General features: G+C 47.8%; 1 protein-coding gene across 3 annotated transcripts in view; it reads left to right on the top strand.

Moving 5' to 3' along the window:
- ZC3H18 (zinc finger CCCH-type containing 18) overlaps positions 1 to 20,761 on the top strand; it is a 1,042,429-nt gene that overhangs the window by 636,657 nt on the left and 385,011 nt on the right. For all 3 annotated transcript variants that reach the window (XM_069636029.1, XM_069636019.1, XM_069636037.1), the window contains exons 9-10: positions 2,016 to 2,318; positions 17,930 to 18,055. In XM_069636029.1, the coding sequence (XP_069492130.1) occupies positions 2,016 to 2,318; positions 17,930 to 18,055 (429 nt within the window). The remainder of the gene's footprint in view (positions 1 to 2,015; positions 2,319 to 17,929; positions 18,056 to 20,761) is intronic.

Raw genomic sequence — 20,761 nt, 5'->3', positions numbered from 1 at the left:
ATCCTTCGGCAACTATGCTTTAAAGTGTCGTGTCTTTTACAGTTAACATGCTATAATGTAATGTGTTGCCATAGTAAGTGGGCACTGTGCTTGTTGTGATGTTGGTTTGCATACACGCCGCCAATGTTGGGGGATACTGCTATACAATCTATTCTAAGCATGTGAATCCATGAAGGATCCAATGCTGGAGAAGGGAATAGTTTCTTAACCTGTAACTCCATTTCTCCAGCATTGGTATCTTTCATGGATTCACACGCGCCCGCCGGCCTCCCCTGAACATGCAAACCAGAGATCCCCCCCATACTACTTTGGGGCTGAAATCTGAAGGAGCCGCGGGGGCGGAGCTATATATACCCCTACGTCCTAGTGGCGCCGGCGTGCGTGGCCCAAAACGACGTAGATAGGACACAAAAGTGTCAGAATTTTTCCTATGGAAAATGTCTATATAACTTACAGAGGATTCCCAGCCGGACGACGGGGAATATTCTAAGCATGTGAATCCATGAAAGATACCAATGCTGGAGAAATGGAGTTACAGGTAAGAAACTATTCCCTTCTTTGCTGACCCCAAGGTCGACACTCAGATGGTTCTGCTTTGTCTAGATGTGAGGCGTGCACTAAAATTCTACCTGTACGGGACCAGGAGCTTCTGCAAATCTAATGCAATCTTTGTCACCTTCAGGGGGGTCTAGGCCCGGTTATCAGGCTTCCAAGGCCTCCATAGCAGGGTGGATGGTTACGGCCATCAAGGAGGCTTTTACGAGGGGCAGCACAAACCTCTCCCAGCAAATATGCATGATGATGCTATCAGAGCGAAGGCCACAGCGGTTGCTTTCCAGAGGCACGTTCTGTGGCAAGTCATCAGCAAGGCGGGATACATGGGCTACACCATCGGCCTTCTGCAAGCGCTTCTGCTTGGATACCAGCTCCAGGTCGGACGCAGCATTTGGTCAGACAGTGTTAAGGAACTTGTTTACCTAGGAGGGGCAACTGTCCACCCATGGGCTACATTCAGTTGTAATCGCCCATACAGTATGGAGGAAAGGGAACGGGACATAGGAGTAATTATAAGTTACTCACCGTAGTGACTAATGTACTACTAGTCCATAGTCCCCTTACCTCCATACGTCCCCCAATCTCCCCCCTAATAAATCTAGTGTCATTAGGCAATGGTAATATTGTCGACGTGTCAAAGGAGGACTGAGCGGAGCCAGTGGGCGGAGTGCATGCTCCCAGGGCCACGCCCCCTGTGCATCTAAATTTAAAGGGGAAGTTGATTTTTCTTGTGAAAAAGGTTCCGTCTCCCATCCCCTAGGACAGGCGCCCATACAATATGCAGGAAAGGGGACTATGGACTAGGAGTATGTTAGTCACTACGATGAGTAACTTATAATTTACTTGGTTCCTGCAAGGAACAAGACTACCTCCCTTCACCGACGTCAGCATTTTCCTTGAGTGCTTGGGAGGCGGGGGTTCAGACTGGTAGTGTTTTGAAGAATGCTTCCATTAGAACCAGGTTCTATCGTTGCATTGCAAGAAGCATCTTGACCGAGCCCTGGGGGACATGGGCTACTTTGCAGAGTTTGTTGTTCCCAACCTCTTTATTATTGGTCTTGGGAGGAAAATGCCCATGCAAGCTTTTCATAGTAAATTAAAAGGTTATGTACCCATTCTGCAAGAGACTTCACCAAACATGTCTGAATGCTCGAAAGTACCGACATTTTTAAATGATTGTAACGCTCAAAGCATTCCCAACAGTTTTAAAAGGTTTTTTCTATTTTCATGCAAACCACAAGTGACGATTCGGTCACACTTGACCGCAGAGCATAGCGTTTATTGTTTTCGCCTCAGCCATCTAGTTCATCTTGCGTGCTTAAATTGTGTGGTTATTTGGTACCGCATTCTGGAGTCTATTGCTGTAGTTTCCTTTAAACATTTCTTTATCACACGTTGCATCATAAATAATGGTGTTTGTGTTAGCAGAAGAAATTCATGCTCCCTTTCTTTGTCTCCAGTCGTCCATCAGACCCACCAAAGAAGGATGGTGCAACAGCATTGGCTGTACCTGCAGTGGCAACAGGAACACCAGCAGTATCAGCAACAGCGACCACTGCAACCACCACCACCACCACTCCTACCACCGCTACCACCACTTCGTCCACAAGGACCTCTTCAAAAATAAGAGCAGATGAATGGAAGGATCCCTGGCGCCGATCGAAGTCCCCCAAAAAGAAGTCTGGACTTTCCGCCTCTCCAAGCAGGGGCCGTCGACGCCGAAGGACCTCTGCATCATCTGGTTCTGGTTCTAATTCTTCTCGGTAAGATTTCTATAGAAATGCTGGTGTGGTACTATACTTGTGACTGAAGTGCCTGTTTTTTCAATATTTATATTGCATGGTTCAGTCCTCTTTGGCAGTATTTCACTAATAGCCAGCACTCTTTTAGTGCTCTAGCCCTTAATTTATCTGATGCTAGCAATGACATTTGTGTTTGATAATACTAGTTTCAAATGAATTGTCCTCCCATGTTTTCCTCATTTTATGATAATTATCTCTCCAGCTGCTTCTAAAATGTATTTCGACAGGGGGCGCTGTGTGCCATCTCGTCGAGTCGATGTCCCTCGATGGCCTCTGTTCGACTGTCGGCATCACTATAAGTAGCGCACGCAGTGCCCATTCGCTTCAGTGCTATTTTTCCGAGCTAATGCTTCGGGAGAATTACGCCGCGCTTCAGTTCTTCTGTGAAGTTCGATAGTTATTTTTGTTTTGAAAAATGTCTTCCCCGTCGGCTCCATCAATGCCAAAGACTGGCTTCAAGAAGTGCCAAAATTGTGGATCGAAGATGTCACTCTCCGACCCCCGCGCATATCTATGTGGTGTCTTTTTACTGGTCACCGTACCTCCGACTGTGGCTCCGGTTAGGCGATGACTGAAAAGGCCTTCAGGGAGCATAGAGGTAAATAGGTGGTGGGGAGGTTGTCTTCGAAGTCGCCTTCGAAGAGTCCATTGAGAAAGGCTGATGAGTTGAAGGATGCTCCTCGATTTAAAAAATCTAAAGGGTCTCGATCGAGAAGTCGATCGTGCCGATCTTCGTCTTCGAAGAAGGCAAAGAAACTGCGTCCTAGGTCACCTTCGACCACCTAAGATTCCTCGGCTGAGGTAATCAAGTGTTCTACTAGATCGGACTCCCCAGTGAAGTGGGATGCGTTTCATAATGAAATGCTTCAAATCTTTGAGAATGTGGCCTTGGCCCCCTCGAAAGACGAGCAGAAAGCCCATGCTCCTGTCGATCTGCAAAAAGACGACAAAGGGAAGTCGAAGACAAAATCTTTGAAACCGAGCTGTAAGCTGGTTCTGCATCAGGAAAAATCTCGATCTGGTGAGAAATCGTCGAGGGCTTCGAGTCAGGAACGCAACCCATTGAGCCGCCGACACCAGTATCGAAGTCGATTACTTTGAAATTGTCGAAGCCAATGGTAGTCCATGAAAAGGTTTTCAAATCTTTGCCTAAAATACTTTTTTGAAGTCTTTATAAGCAATCTATGAAGATGAACAACCTTCAGATGATGAAACACCACCATTTGGGTTACAATTTGGCACCCCTAATGTGCCAGACGAACTGATCGGAGTCTAGATCAAAGGACTTGTATGACAACCTTCAATCAGCCAGTGGGTTAGATACCTCTCCTGAGTCAGAATTTGGCAAACCAGATCCTACTGAACATGCTGACTCCTCATATAGGAGACTGAGTAAGGTTATAGAGTTTTCAGGCTGGAGCAGGGCTACGCCTTCATTTGAGCAGGATGACATGACAGCCATCTTGGACCAGGGTCCCCAGAAAGATCCAATTTTGCCATTTCACACTGCATTACAAAAGACTGCAGCTGCAGTGGAAAAAAAAGTTTGCAAAAAAATACAAACCACCCAACAGCGACCCAGAGTATCTGACTAAACAGCCAACACCCGAAACATTGGTGGTTCAGTCTGTTACGTCTACCAAGCAGTCCGCATACCCATCCATCCCGCCTGATGGGGATAAGAGAGTGGATGCCTGGGCGAGAAAGGTATTTACTGCTGGCAGTATGGCATTAAAGTCAACTAATGTAACTTAATTTATCAAGGTTTACATTTACCCTGTGGGACTGCATAGCTGTGGCGACTGACCACATCCCAGAAGGCGAGGAAAGAGGCGGCTTCCTGGCAATCATAAAGGATTGTAAGGAGGCAATGGTGAATGTCTCCAGTCAGGTCTGGATGCTGCAGACAGCATCAGCTGATCCATGGCAGCTAGCACAACGTTGAGGAAGGCCCGAGTTTGCACCAGATGTACAGGCTAGACTACTCAACGTGCCCTTTGATAGCTCGAGACTGTTTGGCAGCAAGGCTGATGAGTTTTGGAAAAGCTGCAGAACTCAAAGGCCGCGGCTAAATCCCTTAGCGCCACCATTAGACAGCCTCAACACCCCTGCTCTGGCTCATGTTCCTGGAGGGGTAAGTCCTTTCGATTCTACGCCTAAAATGGAAGAGGAAGAGGACAAGCCAGTCAAAGAGGTTGCAGAGTATTTCCTTGTGGTGGATGAGGGAGAGGTGCTAAGCCAAGCAGCAGCAGTTCTACCATCAGCCGCTGCTTCATTCGCCTCAAAACCACTGTGAGGCCTTGACTCACAAGACCTCGGTGGGAGGGAGACATACTCAGCATCTGAAGGAATGGTGAGGCATTACTTCAGATGCTTGGGCACTGGAAACTGTAGCCCAAGGTTACTACCTTCCTTTCCAAAAAAGGCCTCTGGAACATCCACCGGGGAACAACTTTCAAAATTCCGGATCCGCTCCTTGTGCAGAAAATGTTGACCCTGCTAGAAAAAGGTGCAATAGAACATGTACGTGTAGCGGAAGGGAACAAGGGTTGGTATTCCCCCATACTTCCTGATTCCCAAAAAGGACGGAGGATTGAGACCCATCTTGGACTTAGAAACTCAGGAAGGGCAAGTTCAAGATGGGTTACCCTTTCCCAAATTCTTCAGGCTCTTCAAACCCAAGACTGGATGGTATCATTGGACCTTTATGATGCTTACTTTCATGTGCCTATCCATCCCAAGTACAGAAAGAACCCGAGGTTCGTGGTTCTCATTAACGTTTCGAGTTCTGCCATTCGGGCAGACCTCTGCCCAAGGGTTTTCACCAAGTTGATGGCAGTGGTGGCAGCGAGTCTCGGGAGAGGAGGGGATTCACATCTACCCCGATCCAGACGATTGGCTGATCAGGACTCGTTCACCCAAACAAGCCTGGGAGCATCTAAGCGCAACCTGCCACTCTCTCCCCAGACTGGGCTTCTCCCTCAATTACAAGAAGTCACACATGATACACATGATACCATCTCAAAGACTCCTGTTTATTGGAGCAGTCCTTGATGCTTCCTCAGGTAAAGCCTTGCCACCCGAGGTGAGAGCTCAGCACATTCTGCAGATGGTTACTAAATTCCAGAGTGCCCAGCATCCTGCATTTTCTTGGTGCCAGAGGCTCGCCTGAGAATGAGATCCCTGCAATGGGCTCTCAGGATTCAATGGTCTGGGTTTTCAGGCAGAATGTCAGACCACCTGAAAGTTCTGAGCAGAGTCTCTCAGGACCTTCTGTGGTGGGCTTAGAAGGACAACCTTCTCAAGGGAGAATCTTTTTTGCAGCCATGGCCGAAGATAACAGTAGTGACGGACGCCTCACTCACGGGGTAGGGAGCCCACACCAACAATCTGACAATCGGCAGTTGTTGGTCTTCATCCGAGTCCAAACTACACATCAACCTTTTGGAGCTGAAGGCAATCAGACTAGTGCTGAAGGCCTTTCTGCCCTCTGTACGGGGAAAGAATGTCCAGATAATGACGGACAACACAGTGGCCATGTTCTGTCTCAACAAGCGAGGAGGTGTAGGGGTTACTACCACTGTGCAAAGAGGCATGCAGGTCTGGTTCTGGGCACATCAAGAAGCAACCTCCCTATCAGCAATTCACGTGGATCTGTCCATGACCAGTGTCGACTGGAAGTGCAAACCGTACTGCTCCAGGGAATTTCCTCCTAGAGGAGCTCTAGGAGACGCGTTCGTAGTGGACTGGGAGTTTCCACTCCTGTACGCATTTCCTCCAGTGCCCGCCATTCCGCAGGTGATCAGGAGGTTGAGAAGGTTCTGGAAATCTATGGTCCTAATTGCCCCGGATGGGGCCATAAAGACGTGGTACCAGAACCTTCCGGACATGTCCATCTGCCCTCCAATGCGTCTTCCACTAAGCGGGGATCTTTTCTCGCAAGAGGAAGGTTGGGTTCCCCATCCAGAGGTCAAGACACTCTGCCTTCAGGCATGGTTTCTGAAAGGCTGAGATGCAAGGATTGGAACCTCCCGTATGACGTAATGGATATTTTGCTTTCAATTCCTAAAAGGCCTTACTAATGTATTTCCACCAGTTCCATTCAGTGTCCTTGTATGGGATCTCAATGTGCTAAGATTTTTAACATGCTTTCCTTTTGAGCCTTTACACTCATGCCCATTGTTAAGCAAGATTGTATGCAGTACCCTGTGGGAGACTGCATTAGCCTTGTCCTCTTGGCAATGGTTAACCCAACCTTTGGTATAAGCATTAGTCCTACGTCCCGTCCCCTTTCCTCCATAGTTGTGACATTCAGTCTTTCGGGACCGGACAGAAGAACTTTTTTCAAAAAGAGTCAAAAATAGAAATGTTGTATCCTGCTTCTCTTTTTACGCGGGATACCACACGCGACCGTAACCGCTCCCTCCTGTGCTCTGCCCCACACATTTCCCTTCAGTCCTTTTCTCCGCGCGGTCGGGGCTGGATCCACTTGCATCACCAGGAAAGATTTTTTGTTCCCGTTGTCCTTCTCTCCTGCTCCGGTTGCTTAGTTCTCTGTCTATGCCAGAGCGTCTGGGATTTGTGTCCTGTTCTTCATGTGAACGTTGCTTCGATAAGGCGGATACCCATTCTCTCTGCTTGGAGTGTCTCGGTGCAGACCATCGCTGGGATTCATGTTTCTACTGCGATTCCCTCTCCGTCCGTGCACTCCAGGGCCAACGTATTCGGTGGGAGAGGGTCTTTCAGCGTGTTCCTCCACCTCATCTTCAGCTTTTCATGGCATCTCCAGGTTTTCCATCTATGGATGCTGCAAGAGAGGCAGTTTCATATGAATTATTTGAAACTCCTGGCTGTATTTCTGGCTCTGAAAGCTTTCCAACCATCCATCACGAACCGGGTTGTCCGCATCCGCACAGACCACTCAGTGCCAATGTTTTATATCAACAAGCAGGTTGGCACCAAATCGCCACCTCTTGTGGACCTTGCCGTTCAAATGTGGGAATGGGCCATCCAGCAAAGCATTTGGCTACTGGGGGTACACATTCTGGGTCAATTCAATGTGACTGCTGACTCACTCAGCCGACAAACAGCAGCCAGCTACGAGTAGGAACTGAACACAGAGGTCCTCTCCATCATCTTTCGTCAATGGGGCACTCCAGAAGTGTACCTCTTTGTGACTTCTACAAACAGGAAACTTCCTCTTTGTGCATCCAGGAACGGTCTCGGGGCCTCCCTTAGAGGACGCTCTCGAAATTCCGTGGCACTTGAAGGCCTATGCTTTCCTGGCTCTACCTCTGATTTATCGGTCACTTTGCAAGCTCAGGAACACATCGAATTGCACTCTCCTGTTCATAGCTCCTTTGTGTCCTGCAAGATTCTGGTTCTCGGAACTTCAGCATCTGTCTATTTGTTCTCCGATCAGACTGCCGTTGATTCCCAACCTGCTACACCAGTACGATCAGCTGATGTGGCACCGTTCCCCACAATCGTTCAGCTTGGCGGCCTGGTCCCTGAATTCAAATCCTTAGCGCACTTTAACTTGTCCGAGGACAATATGTGCATTATCCAAGAGGCCAGGAAACCCTCTACGAGGTCTCAGTATAGGAGCAAGTGGCTCCGGTTTTGCCACTGGTGTTTAGCTAAGCAGGTGGACCCCAGACATGCCACGATTGACACAGTTCTCGCGTTCATATCTCATCTGGCATCTTCAGGCATTCATGTCTTGTAGGACTGACTTGTCGGCTATTGCTGCCTACCTGTACACTGACAACTGTTCCTTTTCTTTGACGAACCCAGTTATTAAAAGGTATTTTTCAGGTCTATTGCATCTTTTTTCACCTTTACGCAATCCTCATCCTAAATGGGATTTGAATGTGGTCCTCAACGCCTTATGCCATAAACCATTTGAACCCATGGCTACGACGGATCTAAAGTACCTTTCATGGAAGGTTGCATTTCTGATTGCAGTGACTTTGGCAAGGCGAGTAAGCGAGCTTCAAGCGTTGACTGTGGAACATCCGATCCTCAACTTCAATAAGCACAAGGTTGTGCTCTGCACTCATCCTTCTTTCCTTCCTAAAGTAGTGACTCATTTTCATTTGAATCAATCTATATCATTAACTGTCTTTTTTCCGAACCTGACCTCAGATGCTGAGAGAGTAGTACACAATTTAGATGTCAGACGAGCTCTGAAGTTCTGTCTGCACAGAACTGAATTCAAGGGCTCCTCCCAGCTTTGTTACGTTCGGAGACCCGAAAGGGAAACCCACTTCAAAAGCTACCATCTCCCGATGGATTTCCTCCTGTATCTCAGAGGTTTATACCATTCAGGGCCTTCAACCTCCGATGGGCATTCATGCTCGTCTTGTACGTGGCAAAGTGGCTGCTGTTGCCTTCCAAAAATATGTTCCCAGGGAAACCATTGCCAAAGCCACTACGTGGGCTTTCCCATCAGCCTTTTTGTCAGCATTACTGCTTGGACCTGAGCTCCAGGGCCTATGCTCAATTCGGCCAGGCTGTTCTTAAAAACCTTTTTCAGTAAGGCATTTCCATCCACCCATATTACCTGTAAGGCGTGCTTGGGAATCTCCAAGTATGGGGGAAAGGGGGCAGGATTTAGGAGTATAACAAAGTTACTCACCGTAGTGACTATCTTACTCCTAGTCCGTAGTCACCTTTGCTCCATACGCCTGCCCGTCATCCCCTCTAATAAGTATCCTCTACTATTGCTTAAATGTTTGCAGACCTGGGGATGGAAAAGGACTGAAGGGTGATGCACGGGGCGGAGCTCAGAAGGGCGGGGTTACGCCGCCTGCGGTACCCCACGCAAAAAGAGGACAACAAACATTTTCATTTTTAAGTGCTTTTTGAAAAGTGTTCTGGTTCCGTCCCGAAGGATGGAATGTCCCACAAGTATCGAGGAAAGGGAACTATGGACTAAGGTAGTCACTACGGTGAGTGACTGTTACTTTCAAGTTGGTAGAGTGACTGAGCAGCCAAGCCTATCTCAAGAGGGGTCAATGTGAGCTGTTAGGTTGTAACAGAGTTTCACAGTGACATGTATTCATATAAACACTTACACACACGGTTTCTTGGTAAGCAATTATGAATGTATTGAACAGTCAGTTGAATAAGCCTTCTTCAGAAGGGAGCAAAATATGTAACACATTAAATATACTGCTAAACACACTCTTAGTTTCTCTAATCAGATGATCCCCATTGGGGATGGCACACACACTTCCTACACCCTCAGGTGACTTAAATAGCTAGGACACTGTGGACATTGATTTATCACTGGTACATTTAGAGCAATACTGAGTTTGGTGCAAAAGATTGGGTATGGGAATAAAACAAAGGTAAAAAAAATTCCATCTTAAACTGGTAAGTACTTTTTGAACCCTCCAATGCAAAATAAATTAACCCTTTCCTGGGGGAAAGGCAAAAGCAATACGTCGGAGGTAACGAGAGTCTCTCAGGGTGCCAGGACAGTCAATGTTAGTTGAGCAAAGTCTAGGGGAGCTTAAGATCGTCTTGCAGGTAAGTGAAAGTCTTGCACAATGTTTTTAGAAACGTTTGTAGAAAGGAAATCACTGAAGGGCCACAATCTGGGAGGCTTGTGAGAGGGCAAAGCTACAAGCAACTCTGCAAAAGCAACCAAGACACGTCTCAGCTGAGACTAGCAAGGTTACACATCAAGAAGTAGTTTTATAGTACCTTTGGTTAGAAGAAAACTGGATCCACCAGCACTTCTGTTACTGTGTAGCTCTGCACATCCTGTGTTCCTGTTCCTCAGTCGTGGGGATAAGAGGGAAGACGTAGGGGACTGCTGTACTACGAATGGAAGGTTGGCGCAGCAATGGGCAAACTTCAGATCAGCGGCACTTTGCGGCTTCAGATCCTCGCGTCTCTCGCAAATAGCACCACTGCGGTTCTCGGATACTTTCTTGGACTTTCCTTGCATCTGGGGTCCAGCACTCAATTAAGGTCGCTCAGGCTTGGTCCATCCTGCTTCATGGATCTTTCAGAGGCTCTTCCTGGAGCTCGGGTCCGACTTAAAAGCGATGCACTCGAGCTGGTGTTCCTCTCCCTGGTACTTTGGTTCCTGCAGCAAGAATGGAAGTACAGCCAGCTCCGAGAGGATCTCCAGATGAGTTCACTTTTGGGTTGATTGGTCCCACCAACCCAAGGGGAGAAGTCGCCCGTTGCAAGGCTTCTCTAGTCGAGGCGAATTCAGAGCTTCAGCACAGCAGCAGGCGTCTCTTTCAAGTTCTTCTTCCGATTCCTTCGTCCAGTGGTCGACTCTGCCTTCCAAGCCAAAAGCTGTGCCTTTTATGCAGGTTTCTCATTAATTCGGAGCCTCGCTGTCGCTCACACAGCAGGGTGGCTGTCCTCCAAGGGCAGCCAGCCGACCAATCACCTTTTGGGTGCATTCCTGTAACCAAGGGGATTAAGCACAGTTTCGGGTACCTCCCTCACTTCCTGCAACTGCCAGACATGCTGGAGCCAGAGGCGGCTTCACCAGTGAATCCCGCAAAAGACAAAACTAACAAAGGGACCAAAACTGGTTTGGTGCGCAGAGTAAATCTCAAGAAGTTCCTTTCCAACAAGAAATGGCGAAATGCAATTGCAGCCGGTGGTAAAAACAATGGTTGGAAAAATTAAACCACTGCCACCAGCCATTAATTGTAGAAAGAGTAACGTAAAAATGTTACATGAGAAACTAGACAAAGGGGATACTAAGTAACCCCTCCGGCACCCTATTGTAAGATAGTGTGTGCTGGTCTAGTAAGCTCCAAAATGGTAGTAAAGTCAATTTCACTTCACTGGTCTTGGAAACAGTTTCACCAAGAGAAGGTATTTAAACCTTTGGGAAATCTGAGGCTTCCCTGTGCCACTGCACTGAAGGTGCTGTGTGTCACAATGTAAAAGAAAAAGGTCTCTCTCTCCGGGTTAGAAATTAAGTCTGAAAGTCCAGCAAAAAGCGCTGTGGGGTCTATAAGGTAGAAGGGAATTCGCAAATTTCTGAGAATTATCCATAACAGCCATGAAGACTTTTAACATTCAAAACTGTTTTGCTTATTGCAAGAACGTCAGCGCGCAGGGTAAGCGAGTTGCAGGCTCTTCCTGTAAACCTCTGCATACAGTTTTACATAAAGACGAGGTTATTCTCAAGGTGAAACCTTCTTTCTTACCTAAGGTAGTCTCCGACTTCCACTTGTCGAAAAAAATCACTTTACCAACTTTCTATCCACCTCCCCATTCGGGAAAAGAGGAGGAAAGATATAGATTGGACCCAAAAAGGGCTCTGAGTCTTTACATATCTAGAATGGCTATTTTTCGCCAAAATGACTAGGGCCATAGAGAAGGCCTACAAGCACATTCCACAAGGGGCATGGCAACCTCTGCTGCTCTTCAAAGAGGTGTCCCAATCAAAGACATTTGTTTAGCGGCCACCTGGTCGCTGTTCACTTTTTGAGACATTGCTGCCTGGATTCCTCTTCCAAGCAGGGAGGACAATTTCCAAAAACGGTCCTTCATTCGGTCCATGATGGAACAAAATGTAATTGGTACTCCCACAAACTAAATTAGTACTGCTTTGGGGGTCTATTATAAGATGAGGAATACGTGGAAGGACACAATCCGTTCGAAGAACATGTTACTTACCCCTGGTAACATTCTTTCAATTGGATGTTCCTCCCAATACTCTTATGTCTCATCTCCTTTCCTCCATACTGTATGGGCATCCCTTCCAAGGGACGAGAGACGGAACCTTTTTCACCAGAAAAAATCTTCCGCTTTAAATTTTGAGGCGCCACATCTCCGCCCCCTTTTCCGCGTCGACGGGAACGGGCCGAATTCACCAGCGCTCCTGGGTTTGGCTTCAGCCATGTAATTCCACGTACGGATACTTCTTCTTTGTCTTTCGTCATTCAGGTACTCCGTCCTCGGGCATCCTGCTCCTCTCCGGCGCTTGTCGACTTCTACAACGTTCAGCATGTGTCCATCCTGCAACGAGCTCGTCCCAACTTCACGCCCCCACGCCCTCTGCCTACGTTGCCTTGGCCCAGATCACTGTTGGCAGTCCTGTTCGGCGTGCGACTCGCTGTTCTCGAAGGCGCTGGTGGAAGGAGCTCTTCCAGAGGTCGCCTCCTCTCAAGAACTTCGTGAAGCATTGAGCCAGGCCCAAGGTAGGGCCAATATTTTCCCACGCACTCTGCCAGGGAGACCCCTTCCCAGGAACTCTCCCACGTGGGAGGGACCGGCCAGGTCCTTCTCCCGGCATGTGCCCCGAGGCTGCCACAGCTACCAGCCTTCAGGTCTAGTGGTCCTTGGATCCTCCCGGGCGCAGTGTCGAGGGACTGGAAGGTTCTTGTACCGGGTCTACACCCGAGGGGCAACGCCCTTTTACCGGCACCATGGCCGAGGAACGAGTATCAAGGGGGGACTGGCCTCAACCAGGTACGTGGCCTACAGTCTATCCTTCATTTGCGCAGGGCAACTTTCCTTTGCGTCCATATGGACAGAGTACGCAGCGGCTCCAGCAGCCCCCCACTACCCTGTCGGTACCCCCTGTCACCTGTTTGGTCAGTGAAGAGGTGCTCTTCGAGAGGTTTCTCGGCCTCATGAGGTCTCCTCAGATGGGGGTTAACATCAAAGACTCAGTCAGGGAAGTCCTCCTCGCCATGCTAGAGGCACCACAGACGCCTTTATCGGGCCCCGGTACAGCCGCCACTTCCGGCTCTACAGCCAATTCCGCCGCCGCCTCTGCGGCACTGCTAGGCAAGGAGGAGATCTTGGAGGCGTATGGCAAGAAGATCTACTCCAACGCCTCCTTGCACCTGCGTCAGGCCAACGCAGATGCCATGCTGGCTGCCGCCAACCAAAGGTTGTGCCGGGAAATTGCAGACTACCTCCCAGAACTCCCCACCCAATGCCAATCGCGCTTTAAGGCGGGGCTAGCAGAAGCCAAGCTCGTGGTGCATGAAATCATGGAATCCACAGTGGCTCATATCAATACCGCAGGCCGTGCCATCTGTGTTGCCACGGACATGAGAATAGCCTGGCTCCGGGCAACGAAATTCAACCCGAATGTCCAGGGGCACATTCTAGATCTACCGGGGGAGGCCTCTTCCACTCCTCTACGGACAAAGAGCTGGACAAGAGGAACAGCTCACAAACGGCAAAGTCTTTATCCATCCTTACAAAGACCACGCCCAAATCGTACACCCAATCTCAGCAGCGCTCGGAGAAGGGTCGTACATATGGAGGGTTCTGCGGCTTCCAGGAACGCAGATCCAGGCAGCTGGACCACTCACCGTCTCAGAACTGGCGCAAACAAAAAAAGGGGGGCGGGGGTAAAGGCTTTTTCCAGCCACCCTCCTCAGCCTCCGAGGGAAAGAAGGCATGACACGTCCCTTCGAGTCCACGTGTCTCCGATGGGGAGGGAGGCTTGCGCTCCATGCACAATTCTGGTGCCAGAATTTCGCGGACCCCTGGATCCTCTCCGTAGTATCCACGGGGTAGCGCCTCCCCATCCCAGCTCCTCCTCCCTCCTCCCCTCGCACAGGTTGGGACAGCAACTCTTTTGGCGGAGATCTGGTTGCTCGTAATGGGCCAGGCAGTGGAGGAAGTTCCAGCCTCCCTCCTTACTGCTGCAAAAAATAAAGATGGTTACCCCAGCTTTTATAGCGGAGACATTGGACAACAGAGACTGGATGTGCTCCCTGGACCTCAAGGACACGTACCTAAAGGTCCCGATTTGGCAGTCCCATCGTTCTTTCCTACGGTTCAGGATCATGTGCTACCATTTCCAATACAAAGTACTCCTGTTTGGTCTCAAATCGACCCCCATGGTCTTTACCAGACTCATGAACGCTGTGGTGGCCCTCCTCAGAGCGCAGGGCCTCCACATCTACTCATAACTTGATGACTGGCTCGTCGGGGCTACATCTCCGGAAGTGGTTCACCACTCTTCCCATGCCCTTATGAACACACTGCATGACCTGGGCTTCTCGCTCAACCTCAAGAAGTCACGGCTGCTCCGTACGCAGACTCTGACATTCCTGGGACTCATTTGAGACGCGTGCTCCGAGAGTTTTCCCATCGGAAGACAAGATCTCGACCATCAAGAGGGCCACCACCTACTTCCTCAGCTGAGAGGTGACCTTGGCATGGTGGTGCCAACATCTCCTGGGTCTACTAGCGGCAGTTCTGTAAGCCGTGCCGCACATGAGTAAGGATGAAAAGGATTCCGCTGGGCTTCGCGGCCTCATGGAGTCAGGAGCGGGGCTCACAATCCGAGATGATCAACGTTCCGCCATCTCTCCACCCGGACCTAACTTGGTGGTCCAGGGACTGCAACCTGCGGATGGGCTAGCCCTTCCAGCCGCCCTCTCCGCAGGCCACCATCACCACACTACTCGCTCAAGGGCTGGAGAGCCACCCTAGACGATCTCTCGGTCCATGGCACCTGGACTCGACGGGAGCAGGAATACCACATCAATTGGTTGGAGCTGAACGCCATCTGGCTAGCGCTCAGGGCATTCCTACCACTTCTTAAGGGCACGGTTGTCCTCATCCAGACAGACAACTCGACCAGCATGTACTAGGTCAACAAGCAGGGAGTCACCAGATCCCCTCCTCTGTGCAGACTGGCGATCAGCATGTGGGAATGGGCCTTGGAAAACGGAATTTACCTCGTGGGGGAATCCAACATGGAGGCGGACAGGCTCAGCTGGCTGGGAGCAGACAATTACTAGTGGCAGCTAAACAACCTCGTTATTCAGGAGATCTTCAACAAGTGGGGTCACCCCCAAGTGGATCTCTTTGCCACCTGGCACAACAAGAAGTGCCCCCAGTTTGCATCCTTGCCGGGTCAGGGCCCCCGGCTCTCTGGGAGACACATTTCACCTCCAGTGAACCTGCATGAAGGCCTACGCCTTTCCGTCCACTCCCCTGATTCACAGGGTAATTTGCAAGATCAGGAAGTCGCACTGACTCCATCATTCTGATTGCTCCATGGTGGCCTGCCAGACCATGGTTTTCGGAGCTCCTCAGCCTCTCGGAGGTGCCCCTGATAAACCTCCCGATGGGCCCAGCACTTCTGGCACAGCAGGGGGGCAGGATCATCCACCCACGCCAGGGAAACTAGCCCTTACAGCATGGTACCTGAGCAGGTAACTCTTTGGCACCTTAGCCTCTCACATGCCAATCTAGAGATCATACAGGGTGCCAGGAGCAAAGCCACCAGGGCCCAGTACAAGAGCAAATGGACCAGGTTCTGCCACTGGGCAGACTCCAAGGGAATTGACCCCTTGGCCTGCAATTTGAACGACGTGCTCTCCTTTTGGACGAACCTCGCTCATTCGGGCTTACCGCTCGACACCTACCGTACATACCTTGCAGCCATTGGGGCTTACAGGAACTCGGAGGAAGGCATGTTTTCCTCCTCCAACCCTATCGTCAAACATCTGACTGGTCTCGCTAGGCTCTACCCGCCAGTCAAGAGACCGCACCCTGTGTGGGACCTTAATATAGTCTTGGGTGCCCTGGCGCACAAACCATTAGAGCCAATGGCGTCTGTGGACATTAGGCTGGTCACCATCAAGACGGCCTTACTAGTTGGGCTTACCTCGGCTCAGTCGGTGAGATTCAGGCGCTAGTCGCCTCTGGACCATATACCACCTTTCACAAATGCGGAAACACCCGGCATTTCTGCCCAAGGTTCCATCTGCATTGCACTTGAACGAGGAAATAGTCCTTCCTACATACTTTCCCGATCCCAAGGACGGAGCACAGAGTGCTGCACTGCCTGGATGTCAGACGTGCCCTGAAATTCTACTTGGACAGGACCAAGGGCTTCCGCAAGTGGGAGGCCCTGTTTGTCACTTTCGGCGGCTCAAGGCCAGGCTATCGGGCCTCCAGGGCTTGCATATCCCGCTGGATGGTCTCTGCCATCAAAGAAGCGTATGAGGGCCAGTGCAAGCCACTCCAGGCCAACATGCATGCCCATGCAGTCAGGTCAAGGCAATGACCATCGCATTCCAACGCCATGTCCCTTGGCAAGTCATAAGCATGGCGGCCACTTGGGCCTCTCCCTCGGCTTTCTGCAAGCATTACTGTTTGGATGCCAGCTCTAGATCTGATGTGGTTCTCAGGAACCTATTTGCTTAAGGAGTGTCTCCTCTCCATCCTGGCGCTACAATCAGTTGTAATCGCCCATACAGTATGGAGGAATGTGGACGGAACGTAGGAGTAATTATAAGTTACTCACAGTAGTGACTAACCTACTGTTAGTCCATAGTCCCCTTTCCTCCATACGTCCCACCAACCTCCCCCCTAATAATACTGGTGGCATTAGGCAATGTTAAATCTATTGTGGATGCGTCAATGGGGACTGAGGTGTGCCGCCGGAGTCAGGGCAGAGCATGCTCCCTGGGCCGCGCTCCATGCGCCTCTAAATTTAAAGGGGAAGGTTTTTTTTCTGGTGAAAAAGGTCCCGTCCCTTGGAAGGGACACCCATACAGTATGGATGAAAGGGGACTACGGATTAAGAGTAAGTTAGTCACTACGGTGAGTTACTTATAATGTATTCCTCATCGCCCCTCCCAGCCTACCCTGCTGTACAAGTTATGTGGTCTTACACTTTATGCTTTCTTAGAGCCTACGGTTTATGGTACGCCTGGTAATTCCTCTTCGGAGGGTGGTGGGGGCACAGAACTGAAGCCAAGGGGCTGTGTATGCGCTACTTATACTATTGACGTCCACAGCCAAAACGAGGCCCTCGAGGAACATCGACTTCATGAGACTGCACACAGTGCCCTAATTCAGAAGCAGCTGAAGCTGGAGAGATAATGATCATACGATGAGGAATAGGTGGTAGGAACATCCAATCGAAAGAACGTTACCAGGTATAAGTAACGTGTTCTTCTTACTGAGGCTGGGAGGATATCACTGGCAGTGTGGATTGATTTGACACACCATCTTCTAGGTCATGTCCTCGCATCAAGCCGCACTGCCTCTCTCCACTGCATTGAATACCACCAAGAGTGATTGAAGGACTAAAATGCAAAGATCTGCATGACAATTTACTATTTGATCTCCTCCACATCCTCTTGTAAATACCTGCCCTTGCCCTATGGCCCATCCCCCCAATTTGCTCTCCAAAACATTGTTCAGATTTGTCAAATAATGTATTGCTTTGGTGCTCTGTTTGGCCTTTGCTAGAACTAGTTCACTGCTTCATTCAGTACATATATATCAATATATTTGTGTTTAAACAAGTATTTTGCAAATTATTTAACTGTTTGTTGGTTTTCAGGACCTCATTTGACTAGACTAGACAAACAAGGCAGCACAACATAGCATCAGTGTAAAATGCGTTGATGCAGTACTTTCCGAACCATTGATTTCACCCAGTAGCTCCATGCTACTTGGCTTTAAGTAGAACAATAATATTTTGACTAGCTGTTCTCGTTCACAACATTCTAACAAGCTTCTGTGGCAGCTTTAAGATTGTATTTGTCACAACTTTAGACTAAAAAGGTTTTACAGTGCGTTTTCTTTCATTATAGGTCATCCTCCCGTTCATCATCCTACACCGGTTCTGGATCCTCTCACTCAAACTCCAGGTCCTCCTCCTACAGTTCCTATTCCAGTCGATCATCTAGGCGCAGCTCATTCTCTGGTAGCAGATCCAGGTAGTGTCTCTACTCCATATCAAACAGCTATTTCCCACATTTAGTTTATTCATTTGCATTGCTTGTGACACTTTGCATGCATTTCAAGTTCAGACCAATTTTGATTGTTTTCCAAGTTTAAAAACAAAAGTTTTTTTCAAAATTCAGAAAAACATGGGCATTCGTATTGTATAAATGTATTCTGGCGCCTCAGTCTTTTTTTCCTGCGGCATTTGATCTTTCATACATTTAACATGCACTGAACCTTCTATATAAAATTCAAATGCTTGGATCATCAGTGCTCTGGATCGAGTCACCAACATTACGGCAATGTCATTTAAGATGGTTAGGTTGTTTGAGCTTGGAGGACATTTTTAACTGGTTTTTTTGGAACAAACTTAGTTTAGGTGGGAATTAAAAAAAAAAAAAAATCCTGTGCATCAGTTTCTGATGACATTGGTTGGCAAGAGTGTAGCCGTTTTATCGACTGGTCAGATTTTAGTTTTACCAGTGAGCAGGCAGCGTTGAAGTTATTCTTTTAGCAAGATCATTAATGCATAGTACGGGTTGATGTAATTCTTTTATGACATTTATGTAAAGTTTTAAGCTGATCACTTTGCGCTGTGTGCATTTTGATGTTTGTTTCTTGCCTTGCGTCTCGTCAGATTTCCGAGCACACCTCTGAATAATGTTACATTTATAATTTCAATATGGAATGTCACTTTAAATCTTGTGGTTCTCTGAATTTGATAGAACGGGATCAGGCTTTTTCCTAATGGTACCACAGGTTAACTACTCACAGTAGGAGTCTTTATACTCTTTAGAAATGTGTCGATTACTTCATTTATTGATAGTCCATCTGTTCTTTCTCAAATAATGGTGGTTGCTAGACTATTTTGATATGTAGGACAGGCTAGTTGCTTAGTTTCAGTCATCGTTTCAAATACCTGACTTATTCAATAGTTTGCTTTCCCTTAAATATTTATTTTAAAAAGTGGGTCTAAAATGAATCTCGTCTTTATATCGCTCACATTTAAAAGACAATATTTTGGTCCATTCTCTAGTTGTATTTGAAATGTTTTAAAGGGTACAAATTCAGTCAAATCGCTATAATCTGTTCTACATGAGCTTTTTTTTAACAATCTTCTTTTGCTCATGTCTGTTAGAAAAGCGTGACTTTCTTTGCTCTGTCTATAGGTAAATATTGCTTGTGATAGTTTTGTAAGGTTTGCTTAGTATATTAATTTGATCTTCTATGTAATCATCACATTTGCATCATTCAGTATTTTTATTCGTTGTCCCAAAATATAGTTTTTTTTTTTATCAAGATCACTTTTTGCTGCCTTAGTCTTATTGGTAAGCACTTGCTTCATGCCAACTTCAAAGTTACATGTATTGGCCTACAAATTTAATATTGGGTTATTATTATTATTATTGCTGTTTATTGATCACACACCTAGTTTTGGGAAGCAGCATAGAGCTTCAAGTCATAGGTGGGAGGGCATGGTGGGGGGAAGCAGAGATGCAAGGATCCAGCAAGCTAACTGGTGAGAGGGAGGGCATGCAATTTGGCAGCAAGGAATCTACAAGCAGCTAGGAGAGGAAAAGCAGGGTGTGACAAAGAGAGCAGAACGCCCAGTCTCGGGTAGGTGGTATGTGAAGGGTGTGTGGACCTAGGGGAGCCGTACCTTAGAGGAGGGTCTTGAGCACAAAGCATTTTTGGTAGTCTTCTGTGCCTTTTCCCAGTGTTGGGTACAGCATGTTTTTTGTTTGATTACCCAGCTCTGATCTACCCATCTTATTGTACTCCCAACCTAATATACCACACATGAGCATACAACACTGCATAGTGCAAATTTTTAGCAGTCCTGCCATGATTGATCTTTTGTTTCCTTGGTACTCCATATTACATTTTTTTAGTGTTTGTTTTTAGCAATTGCATTCATGTGGCATTTGCTACATTGAAAGAATCCTGGTTGTTTCAGCCATGTTTGGCGCTTATCGGGACATATACACTAGTAAAGACTACCCTTCACAAGCTACCACTCAATGCATTTTTCAACCACCCAACTACAAACATGAGGCTCAAAATCCTTCAGAAAGGGGCAATATAGAGCAGTCGCATTTTCAGGAAAGAGGCCTTGGGATATTTTGTTTGGAAAAAGAACACTCATTCTCAACTCTTGCTTAATGAAAATATGCCAGGTTAGACTCTACAATCTACAGATCAATTCTTGGAGGCGAGAATTGTACCGTTTCAAGAGCATCTATTTACATAACCAAGTTCTTGGAAAATGCAATTTTTATTTTTGTAGGTTCTTATTTAGTAAAAGCTCATTTTCATCTTGTGTTCTCCCTTAATTGCAATCTGTGACAAGTATTTACAAGATCCTTCTGATTCTGAAGACCTGAATTCCATCTGGTCTTGATATACTTATGAAAAGGAAGCAGACCTGTGCCCTGCTATCTCAGGTTTTTCTGTGGAACACACACTTTGTATATTTTTTTTCTGAGATTTGTGGATGTGCTTAGATCACATTCTCTGAATAGTCGCAGAGTATTAGGTTTGTTTTCGAAAGTCGAAAATGGACGGCGACTGGGCATGTTAGTAATACTCTCCCTAGTGTGACATGTACTGTACCCATGGTCCTTCAAGCATCGGTCCCTCAGATTTGTTTCTTTCCGCCATTGTGGTAGGTCGTAAGTTGAATTTCCATTCCAGGCTGA

Source organism: Ambystoma mexicanum, chromosome 1q (genome assembly GCF_040938575.1).
Source record: "Ambystoma mexicanum isolate Mex_15411 chromosome 1q, UKY_AmexF1_1, whole genome shotgun sequence".
Lineage (NCBI taxonomy): Eukaryota > Metazoa > Chordata > Amphibia > Caudata > Ambystomatidae > Ambystoma > Ambystoma mexicanum.
Note: the sequence above shows the minus strand (reverse complement) of the source record. Positions and strands in the feature narration are given on the sequence as shown.